General features: G+C 42.0%; 1 protein-coding gene across 17 annotated transcripts in view; it reads right to left on the reverse strand.

Moving 5' to 3' along the window:
- Positions 1 to 12,068, reverse strand: part of CCDC138 (coiled-coil domain containing 138) — a 48,466-nt gene that overhangs the window by 27,996 nt on the left and 8,402 nt on the right. For all 17 annotated transcript variants that reach the window (XR_010934296.1, XM_067703983.1, XM_067703982.1 and 14 more), the window contains 4 exons: positions 9,672 to 9,791; positions 6,764 to 6,841; positions 6,544 to 6,651; positions 3,915 to 4,079 (listed from right to left, as the gene is read on the reverse strand). Coding sequence is in view for 16 of the 17 variants with exons in the window: in XM_067703983.1 (XP_067560084.1) it covers positions 3,915 to 4,079; positions 6,544 to 6,651; positions 6,764 to 6,841; positions 9,672 to 9,791 (471 nt within the window). In the remaining variant the exon portion in view is untranslated. The remainder of the gene's footprint in view (positions 1 to 3,914; positions 4,080 to 6,543; positions 6,652 to 6,763; positions 6,842 to 9,671; positions 9,792 to 12,068) is intronic.

Raw genomic sequence — 12,068 nt, forward strand, 5'->3', positions numbered from 1 at the left:
CTACTTTCTGCAGGGTTTTTAAATTGAGTTATTTGTAGTGAGGTTGATGGACTTAGAGTGTGTCATACAGGGTGAAGTAAGTCAGAAAGAGAAAGACAAATACCGTAGGCTAACACATATATATGGAATCTAAGGGGAAAAAAATGTCATGAAGAACCTAGGGTAAGACGGGAATAAAGACACAGACCTACTAGAGAATAGACTTGAGGATATGGGGAGGGGGAAGGGTAAGCTGTGACAAAGTGAGAGAGTGGCATGGACATATATACACTACCAAACATAAAACAGATAGCTAGTGGGAAGCAGCCGCATAGCGCAGGGAGATCAGCTCGGTGCTTTGTGACCGCCTGGAGGGGTGGGATAGGGAGGGTGGGAGGGAGGGAGATGCAAGAGGGAAGAGATATGGGAACATATGTATATGTATAACTGAGTCACTCTGTTATAAAGCAGAAACTAGCACACCATTGTAAAGCAATTATACTCCAATAAAGATGTAAAAAAAACATGGCAAGAAAAGAATGTTTGAAAAAAAATAATAATAAAAGCTAGGATATAGAACCATATGTAATTGGACCCCAGATGTGATAAATAAGGTATAAAGATAAACCTCTGAGTCTGGGAGGACATATATGACCTACGCACTCCTCCGGAAACACCCCACCCTGGCTTCTGTGTCACCAACTTCTCCAGCGACACCCAGCTCTCCTCTACTTCTCGGGCCACTACCATTCTCTCCTGCTGGCTGGTCCTCATTCACCTGACCATTAAATACCGGAGTTCCTCGACTCAGTGCTAGCCAGTCCGGACTCACAACCCCCATGTCCACACGCCCAGCTCGGGCCTCTCCGCAGAGCCCCAGCCCCCGGAGCCACACCTACACCCACACCCACACCCACACACGCACTCCAGTGTCTGCAACTCAACTCATCTAAAACTACCTTACCGACAGTGGAAGCTCAAACCCAGATCTCGTGTAGTATTTCCTACTTGCAGTGAACGCGACCAACGTTCATCCCGGTGCAAAGTCAGGAGCCTGGGTGCCAACCCTGGGAGCCCACCTTTTATACGGGATCCATCACCAGTCTCGTCAATCTTCCCCCCTAAACATTCTCTAGACGGCCCATTTCCAGCTCACAGCCACACTGTCCTTCCCCTGAACCACCTGCGTTTCCTAAGTGTCCTCCAGACCCACTCTTGCATCTCTTCGACCCTCTTGCCGCATCACAGAAGACACGACCCTTTCAAAGCATAAACCTGATGCTATTTTCTCCTGAAAGCTCTTCATTAATTTCCTCCTAGTCTTAGTTATTTTCTAGAATGAAATTTCAAGCAAAACTGAAAAGTTACAGACATCCGAAATTGAGTACTTTTGTGGATGAACAGAATTTGATAACCACCTACTCTGTTAAGGTCATAGTCACAGGAACATTTTGTATTCTTAATTCCCCCACCCTTAAATTACAGTATTTAAAACTGGTGAGGAAGGAAAGTCTTCCGTTGCAGAGAGAAATCTTTCAACTGGGACCACACATAGGTATACAAGATAAAGTACACAGAACTATGTATAAAGTGCTTCTGTCACAAACAAAGTACATAACACGGGGAAGCACGCAGGAAAATCAGAAGTGTGAGGTTACCTGGGGAAGGGAAGTGAGGGGAGGGGGAGGAGGCGGAGTGTCCCAGGTCTACGGACCCAGGGGACGCCAGGAGCAAGAGCGCCTCGTGCGGGCCTGGTGTCCTTCCTGCCTTTCACGGCGGCGGTGGTGAATTTGCCGGTAATCGTTTTAGTGAGATATAATTCACACACCATACGAGTCACCCATGTAAAGGGTACAACTCAGTGATTCTCAGTATATTCAGCGAGTTGTGAAACCATCGTGAGAATCCGTTTGAGAACATTTCCATCACCCTCCCCCCCAAGAACCCTAACCGTTAGCAGGCATCTCAGCATCCTGTCCTCACAACCACTCGGCTACTTTCTCTACACTGATCTACACGGTTCCAGGACTTTCATATAAATGGAATCACACAATATGTGGTCTTTTGTGACTTGCTTCTTTCACTTCCAGTATTTTCAAACTTCACTCACGCTGTAGTATGCATGGATACCTCATCCCCTTTTACCACCAAGTTACATTCCACAATCTACATACACCATTTTACTGAGCCACCTGTCAGCTGACGGGCATCTGGGCTGGCTCCACGTGTTGGCTATCGTGCGTCATGCTGCCATGAACATTCGCGTATGAATCTATGTGCGCACACGTCTGCGTTTCTCTTGAGTACACGCCTCAGAGTGGAGCAGCGGACTCGTTTGGTAAATCCACGTTTCACCTTCCAGGAACTGCCGGGCTATTTTCCAAAGTTCCTACTACACCTTTTTACATTTTCACCAGCAGCGCACGAGAGTTCCGATTTCTTCACATCTTCGTCGATGCTTGAGATTCTCTGGCTCTTTTATTTTAGCCATCCCAGGGGGTGTGAAGTGACAAAACAAAGGGACCCGGATTTGCATTCCCCAAATCACTAACGTTGCTGAGCCTCGTCGGACACGCCTATCGACCATTTGGGTGAGTGTTAGAGAACCGTCTATTCAGGTGCACTGAGCATTTTCAATCAGGCTGTCTTTAATTACTAAGTTGTAAGGTCTTTTTGTTTAAATACTCAAGATGGAAGTCCCTTATCAGATCTGATTTGAAAAATATTTTTTCCATTCATTGGGTTGCCTTTGACTCTCACGATAGTATAGTTTGAAGCATAAAAGTTTAAAAAAAAGTTTTGACTCAAACTTCACTTTTTTTTTTTTTTTTGCGGTACGCGGGCCTCTCCCACAGTGGCCTCTCCCATTGCAGAGCACAGGCTCCGGACGCGCAGGCTCAGCGGCCATGGCTCACGGGCCCAGCCGCTCTGCGGCATGTGGGATCCTCCCGGACCGGGGCACGAACCCGTGTCCCCTGCATCGGCAGGTGGACTCTCAACCCCTGTGGCACCAGGGAAGCCCCCTCTTCCTCATCTTCAAAGCCACTGAGGATGCGAGGATGCACTGAGTGTCTCACCTACTCTTCTGCCTCTTTTGTCTGGCCTGAAGTGCTCACGTGATTACTGGACCCACCCAGATCATCCTGATTAATCTCTACTTGAGGGTCAGCTGATTAGTAACCTTAATTTACTTTTTCCATGTAAATGTGACACATTGACAGGTTCCAGGGCTTAGGTTATGAACATCTCCGGGGCCATTATCCTGCCTAGCACAAAAAGCATTTAGAAGAAGCTTTTTAGGTAAGGATGAAAACCGGAAATAATTTCCTCAAATGAAACCCTGGCCTGTATTTATTAATTCGTTAAACCAAACAAACAACTTTAGATATCCACTCTTCAGAGTTTTAATGTATTTCTTGTAGAATGCAACCGTCAATCTCTAATGACAATTTATACTGACTGGAAATCCTGAGTATCGATATCCAAATTAACGTCTGTAATTTAAGAAAATGGTCATTGCTCTTTGTTAATGAGAAGCCCCTTGAAAATACTATTTAATCCTTCATGACAAAAGGCAAAATAAAATTATTTTAGTGGGATTTGGATCCTAAAATGATGTGTATCAGGAATTGTTCCTATCACTGATTATCTGCCTAACTCTGATACACAATTATTTTGCCATTTTTGGAGTAGGTTTTCAATTTCTGGTCTGCCTTTAAAAAGAAATTTCCATCATGTTACAAAAAATATAAGTATGAATTAATTTTTTTTTAGTATGAATTAATTTGAATTAAGTCTGAAATGAATCTTTTTAGAACTATTGGTATAATCGACTTTCTATCAAAAATACTTTCAATATTTTTTCTCTTGTAAAATGTACCACTCTTTCAATCTTCGTGTCTACTGAGTCATATATTTCAAATTAAAAAACAAACCTTCACACACTTCCCCTGAATATCATTTCTCTGAGAAGCAAATGTGGGTAGTGCCTTTTCACCATCCATTCCAGATTCTTCATGTTTCAATCTGCTAAGGTGATGATCCGAAATCCAGTCCATGAAGACAGTTAAAAGTTCATAAACTTGTCCATTAAGTGGTACCTATATGCAAAAAAACTAAATCAAGCACTTCTTTCAATTCACAGCCTCCTAAAACTTCAAAGGCAAGTTTTAAATTTGGTAAGTGATTATGGCATAATTTATCTAAAACACTAAAACATGTATTGGATGACAAATCTTCTCCAAATGAAAGAAATTCCAAATCAAATATCTCTAATTAATATTAGAAACATGTTAAATGCTGGTTGACAGAAGGGGAGAAACCCACCATAACAAGGAAACTGAAAGAACTGCACCTTATAACCAAAAGAGAGAATTTTCATTAAAATTCTTTACCCAAGTTTGATAATGGAGAAGAGTAAAATTGGCCTTAACTCAAGAGCATGAGCCACCATAACTAACAGATTTGAACAAATTTAAAGGTCTCAAAAGCTAAACAATTTCCACGATGAAACTTCATATCTTCTTTTTCCTTTACACCGTAACATTCTATAAATAGGGTATGAAAAATTTTTCCTGGAAATCCTGTTCTCTGAGAGTCCACCAAAATGGGAGGAAAACAAGAGCAAACTGCCATGAAAAAGCTATAAATTCAACTAAGCTGATTTCCGTGTTCCTTCAAATCACTTTCAGTCACTTCAATTCAACATTTATCACACACTTCAACGGGAGCTATGCTAGATTTAATTTTAGACAGAGAAATACAAAAGCAAATTAATAAAAAGGCAAAATTAAGCAGACAGCAATCCACAAAAACAGAATCAGATGAATGAAAACAAAGTTATACTATTCTGACCAAGAGTCACTTTTAACCTTCTCAATTTTCTTCAAATAGGAACTTTTGATGAAAACTGCAATCATCTTGACTAACCTGAGTATAAATCTCCACTTTTTCCAATTTACTTTATTATTTGTTTTTAATTAAAAAATTTTTTTCATGGGACTTCCCTGGTGGCGCAGTGGTTGGGAATCTGCCTGCCAATGCAGGGGACACGGGTTTGAGCCCGGGTCTGGGAAGATCCTACATGCCGCGGAGCAACTAAGCCTGTGCGCCACAACTACTGAGCCTGTGCTCTAGAGCCCGTGAGCCACAACTACTGAGCCTGCATGCCACAACTACTGAAGCCCGCATGCCTAGAGCCTGTGCTCTGCAACAACAGAAGCCACTGCAGCGAGAAGCCCGTGCTCCGCAACAAAGAGTAGGCCCTGCTCGCCGCAACTAGAGAAAGCCCACGCGCAGCAACAAAGACCCAATGCAGCCAAAAAGAAAATAAACTAATTAATTAAAAAAATTTTTTTTTCCACAGCCAGCATCCATGACAGGAAAAAGGAGGTGGGGGAGTTAAGTACGATCTGTTCCAACCACTAAACCCTCTGCGCACAGCCGGGGCCTGGTAGAGGTGAGGGCAGGCGGGGCGGCCACAGGCTAGGGCAGCCCCGTTGGGAGTGCAACGTGGGGCCCAGGAGGGGTCCCTGCAGGTCAGAAGGGGCCCCTGGGCCTGGAGCCCCCGGGAGAGCCACGCGGCCGGTGCTGCCACCCTTGCTGTGACTGCCGTGCTCCTCCTGGACGAGACGCGGAGGCCGGGCCAGCGATGCTGTGGGCTTGGCTCCCTATCCGCCCCACGTCGACAGTCCGCCCCGAGATGACCTCCCACCGCAGGTGCCGGAGGGGACACAGGCCGGGTCCTCTGTGCTCTCGGCAGCACGGCCCAGAGCCGCGGCACCTCCCTGCTGACACCCCGCAGCACCGCCAAGCGGGGGCCCCAAGAGCTTGGCACAAGCAGCTCCCCCAGGCCTGGCCCTGCGGACGGACGAGGTCCCCGGCCTTCCGTCGAGGAGGTCCCGTGCGTGGACCCCTGCGCAGGGCTGGAGCGCGGCGGCTCCTGCTTGATCCGCGCCGGCCCGTCACAGGCCAGACGGTGCCCGTCCCACGGCAGCTCCTGCCTCTGCTGCTGGGGCTCCCGTTGCCATCCTTAAACAAGGCCATCCGCCCAGTTCACTTTATGAAAAACTACAGCATTTATCAAAACCACTGAAGCCCAGTGAGGTATCACTACCCACCCACTGCAAAGGTCAAAATAAGAAAGACTGAAAACACCAAATGTTTTTTGGTGCCATAAAAGCTGACAGCAAACTTTTTAGCCAAGTTGTCACACACATTGCTGGCAGGAGTATGCATGGCGTGACCACTCTGGAAAACTGGCAGTTGCCCCCCAAATTAAATATACCTCTACCTTATGACCCAGAAATTCCAGTCTTGGCTATATTTCCAAGAGGAATGAAAATACATGTCTCTAAAAAGCCTTATACATGAATATCCTTAGCAGCTAAACGTTTTGTTTTGTTTTTGCAAACAAAAGCATATCTGAAATATTATAGCAATACTTTTCTACAAAGAAATTATCACAGTGAATCCTTTCACACTAGGAAGAATGTTTGCTAAAGGGGAAAAAAAATAAGGAAGAGAAAAATGTCCTGGCATTCCAATGGAGAAATCATATCATACCTTATGAGGTTTTGAAACTGGTACTTTTTCCTGTTTTAAACTTTTTGCTTCGTGAGCGGCGTGGGGATTTCCTTTCAATCTCTGTATTGTCATAAACTCATACTTCCTCTGTGACAGTACATATCCGTGAATTAAAAGAAAATTATATTAAAAGTGAGAAAGTCCAAAGGCAGTCATTTTAAATTTCACTTGTGTCTCAAGAGAAGAGCAGGTACCTTACCTGTAAATTATCTAAACGAGCTTGAACTCTCTTAGCCTGAACCTCCAACTTCCTGTTTTCTTCACTTACTTCATTTAACTAAGGTAGGAAAACATTAGATATTTCAATAGAAACCTCAAGCCAGTTTCCTACTGAAGTTTTCCCAGTGTACCATCTTATCTAGTCTGTGTTACCAAGCAACATAACGTAACAGACAGAGGTAGCGTCCATGATTAAAGATCACAGCTAAAACCACCATTTGGTCCTAAAACATTAAGAGTTTCTAAGAAAGTTTACTTCATTCTATGAAAAATGTGCAAGTCTCCTAACATCTTACACGTATACATTTTAATAGGAAACGTCTTTTAGTTGAACTTTTTATTGAAGTATAATGTAAGTACAGAAAAGTGTACCAATCATTAAATATCACCATAACGAATTACTGCGATTGGAGTAAATGTATCTGTTAATTTAGGAAAACTGACATCTTTACCATATTGAGTCTTCTCATCCCTGAACATAACATAGCCTTCAACTTACTTCGGTCCTCTTTAGTTGCTTTTAATTAACATTTTGCACCCCTCAGTATGCATGTTTTATACATGTATAATCTCTTTAGATTTATTCCTGGATAGCCAATGCTTTTTGATGCTACTACCCATAGTAGCTTTCAATAAACATTCACTACTTGATTATTGTTGATATACAGAAATACACTTGATATTTCATATACTGAACTTATACCCAAAGATTCTCCTAAATTTGTTTAATTCTAATAACTTGTCTGTATGCTCACTTGGATACTTACTACATCTGTGCATAATCATGTCATCGGAGGATAATTCTTATTTCTTCCTTCCCGACCCTGACTTTCCTCTCCTCACTGCACTGACCAGGACTTCAGCACAAAGTTCAACAAAACAGTTAACAGTGAGCACCTTTATCTTGTTCTGATCTCAAGGGAAAAGATTTCAATAACGTACATTAAGTGTGATTCAGAAGTTGGTTTTTTTTTTTTTTTTTTGTAGGTACTCTATGAGAATTAAGTTCTCTTCTATTACTAGTTATTATCTTTGGGCTGGTGCTGAATTTTAAATCAAGGAATTATACGATTTTTCTCCTTTTATCAGATGATGTGTTAATTTTCAAATGATAAATGACCCTGTATTCCTGGACCAAGTCCACTGAGTTGTATTATACTTTTTGTGTACCTCTGGATTCAATTTGCTGATATTAAAAATTTTTGCATCTGTACTCATGGGAGACTGGCTTGCATTTTTTTTTTTTCTTGTAATGTTCTTGACAGGTTTCGTTTCAAGGTTATGCTGGCCTCATACAACAAGAAAGGGAGCATTTCTCTTTTTCTGTTTATGTAAATAAGGTACATGATATTTCCTCCTTAAAAGTTAGCCAATAGTCTTATGCTCCTTCTTTGAAGGTAAGGTGTCTTATTTTTCTCTGATTTTATCTTTATCTAAAATCTTCATGTCTTAAAATAGCGTGCTTATATGGTTTTCCTCAATATTTACCCTGCTTAGGGTTCACAGAATTTCTTAGAATCTACAGGTTGGCATCTTTCACCAGCTTTGGATATCACCTCTTCACATATTACATTTTTGCCTTATTAACTACTTTTGGAACTCCCGTGTTAAACTTCTTCATTATGTCCCACATGCCTCTCTTGTGAATTTTCCAACCTTTCCCCACTCCTATCAATAGGTTCAAACTCGTAATAATGCACACTTCCCGTCACCACACACTCATCAAACACACGCAAGATTATCAAGGATTATATCCACCTAAGAGACAGGTATGGGCAACAATGCACCTATACTAGCAGTTAAAGAAACCCTTCTCAAAAAAGAGCGCTCGCCTGAGACTGTGATGGGAAAAGGCAGTCTCTCCAGGATAAGGAGGCTTCCAGACAACCGTGAGTCAAGTTCACACGCTAATTGTGGGAGGTTAGACCTGATTCAGAGAAGCCAGGTCATCAGGTGAAGTGAGAAATGGGGGACCTAGTTATCACTGCCAAGGGGAAAGGTCGTAACAAGTAGTGAAGAGCACACAGCTAGCCAAGGGATTCCAGGAGCCCAGTTCTCTCTCAGAGTACGAGCTCACCAACATGTTGGAACCCACGAAGTTCCCCAGCCCAAGGCCTTAACCACTAAAGTGACGAGCTTCACCTGCTTCTGCTCATCTATGCGTCCCTCCCCACGAACACACACAATCACTCTCCTGTCCCTCTTCCACAGAGCCCGTCACTTTCACGTCTTTCAGGCAAAAACTGGCAAAGGGAAGTGAAAAAAAAAAGTACAACTCCTAAGAATTTGGTGTAACTTGAGTATTATTAAGCACGGAGCTAAACCACAGTACTTACAAACGTAAGGGTAGTGCACCGTGACACAGTGGGCGTGAGCTCACACTCCACTTACACACGTAAGGGCAGTGCACTGTGACACAGTGGGCGTGAGCTCACACTCCACTTACACACGTAAGGGCAGCGCACCGTGACACAGTGGGCATGAGCTCACACTCCCCAGCACAGGATCAACACATCACAGACACTCCAAAAACAAAGAGTGGTGTGTTACAGCAGGTGCAAGAACAGCACAAAGCTACAAACCAGCACCTAAAGTACCCAGGTTAGCAGGTTTTCTTTTGCTTGTTTTTAATCTAGTCATTGCTCTTAATAGTTTAAAAAATTTCAAGTTGTCAAACGTCTCAGCTGGTTGTCAGAACAGATGATGAGAAACCAAGAGCTTAATAATACTTTATTTATATTTGGAAGTATTTTATAATAAAGGTAACAAATAAAGATAATCAAGGTTTTCTCTAGCCAGAATATGTTCTAAGATTTTGACTTACAATTTGTTAATCTATATAGTTCTAAGAATGTCTTAGAATCTAATATAGATGAAATAGGTCTTACCTGTTTTTTTAAGCTATCATTCAATTCTTTCAATGCATCAAAAGAGGACCTTAGCCTCCTGCTTTCTTTATTTCTTTCCTTAAGAACTTCAGTTAAGCGCTCAACTTCTGCGTCGTGTTGCTAGGAGGGAAAAAGTACAGATTCTATGTCACTAATGCCACTGAACATAAATTAATTAAAAATTAAAACTCCTTGAATCACATGGACTTTAATCAGTGTATTTAAGCATAACGACTAATAATGCAAATGATTTATAAAAACTGTATAATCAACCAAACTAATAACAAAACATTAAAAGCATATGTTAAGTACCTATTAAAACATATTACACAAATTAATTAGCAATAAGGCTACTTTCTGTTTCTGCTCAGAAAAATCCACAACAGAAACACACTGAAATAATTTCTATTTGACATCATGGAATGATAAAACAATGAAGGATTTCTGATCCTTTTCAGAGACTAGTTAATTATTCATAGCTTTGTGAATTAAAATTTAAGGTTTAAATTACCCTTGTGGAGTAGAAGTAATATTCCACAGAACAAACTAATTTCTTGTTCTCATAAATTAGCTAAAATTGTACATCTCAAGAAACTTAAATACATAATAAAATTTCCTGAGACCCAAACTATTCGACTTTCCTTAACCAGTTTTATAAATGATTAAAATCAATTTCCCCTCTAATTCCATTTAAATGAGAGCACTTTTAGATTTAAATTGTGAATACTTATAGTTTCTTTCACCTTTTACTCTCAAATTGATGCGTAATGTATTAAAACAAGCAAGTTTCCACAGGAAATCAAGAAACTGAGTTAATTTCCTTCTTTCAAGTAATCATCTAGTTCCCATTAAAATAAAGCAGTTAGCTTTATACTTATTACAAGTAGCATACAAATCCAAAGAGCAAAATATCAAGGCTAAAACTGGATGGAGAGCGCTGAGAATCCAAGCATTCATTCTTTTGCCCTGTTTAAAAATCCAAGCTTGTGAAAAAAGTTAGCTTTATGCAACTTTATTACATTAAATGACTCCTTAAATAACTTAGGATATGGTCACATATACTATATGTATTTTAAAAATTAGATTAACATTCTCACTGTACAAATCTTCCACCTCCAGAAGAGATTAAAAATGTATGACGTGGGTTCCATTTCCAGAGGGATAAGCCCCACTGCACTCTGCCTCTCTTACGGATTACAACTAATTACAACTAAAAACCATACACAAAACACAAAAAGCAACTACCTAAGGAATGTCAAAGGGAAACAAAGCAGGGAATAGTAGAAAGGAGGGAAAACCTGGAGAAGAAACCACCAAGGGGCGGAAGTTTCCTGGGTTTCATTTTCCCTTGCAGTCTTGCCCCAGGGCAGGCCCCAGACACTGCTAATTGGAGAGAAACTGCTTTTCAGGGCTGGGAAACCAGGAAGAGGGAACCCCAGGAGCCAAGGACTGTGCTCAAATCTGGATCAGCCCTGAGCTGGCGAAAGCAGCAGAGCAAAGGGGCAGAGACAGGAGTTCAGTTTAGAAACAGCCCCACTGTGTGTAGGCACCTTAAAGACCCAGAGCATCACAGCAAAGGCTGAGAACCCCCAGCGGTGCCTGCATGACAGGCTCCAGAGCAACAGCACAGGCTTTGGAAACCGAGCGAGGGGGCACAGCCCACACGGTGAGAAAACACTCAGCCTCAACCCACTGGGCTCACTGCTTCAGAAATGAACACATACAACCAACATTCTCCAGAGTGTTATGAAAGGATCCAGAATCTATACAAAATTAATAATATCCAAAAGGTCCCAAAGACAATCCCAAACTCACCGCACATACAAAAAACCAGAAGAATGTGATTAGGTTTCAAGAAAAATGCCAACCCTTAGGTGATCTAGAGTGGTATTTTTAACTGAATTCCAAATGCCAATGAATGCAAATGGAAAGACAGAAATTCTCATGAGAAAAATTGAAAATAATTGGAAAATTTAGAACTTTAAAATGCCAGAAATAAAACAATTCTCTAGACAAGATCAACTGCAACATGGAAATGAAAGAAGAAACTGTGATCCCGTGATCAAATCTGAAGGGTGCACAAGAAAAGGACTGGAGAGAGGAACAGACTCAGAAACCTGCGGGGTGACAGCAAAGTGGGAGGGGGGGAGGGTGCTTGCTGGGGGGTGCGGGGAGGTGGGGGGGACGGATAGCTACGAGGAGCACGTGGGAACCCTGGGGGCCGGGACTACTCTTTTTCTTGATCACGGCGCCCATCGCGAGACTGCATGCGCTTTCAAAACAAATAGTAAATTCTCTTCTATATAAGTTGCACGTATAGTAACCCATCTCTCGATAGGAAACAAAGAACAATACCGTACAACCTACCTGACAGTCTCGATAAAAATATTTAATCTG

The sequence above is a fragment of the Pseudorca crassidens genome, chromosome 14, assembly GCF_039906515.1.
Source record: "Pseudorca crassidens isolate mPseCra1 chromosome 14, mPseCra1.hap1, whole genome shotgun sequence".
Taxonomy (NCBI): Eukaryota; Metazoa; Chordata; class Mammalia; order Artiodactyla; family Delphinidae; genus Pseudorca; species Pseudorca crassidens.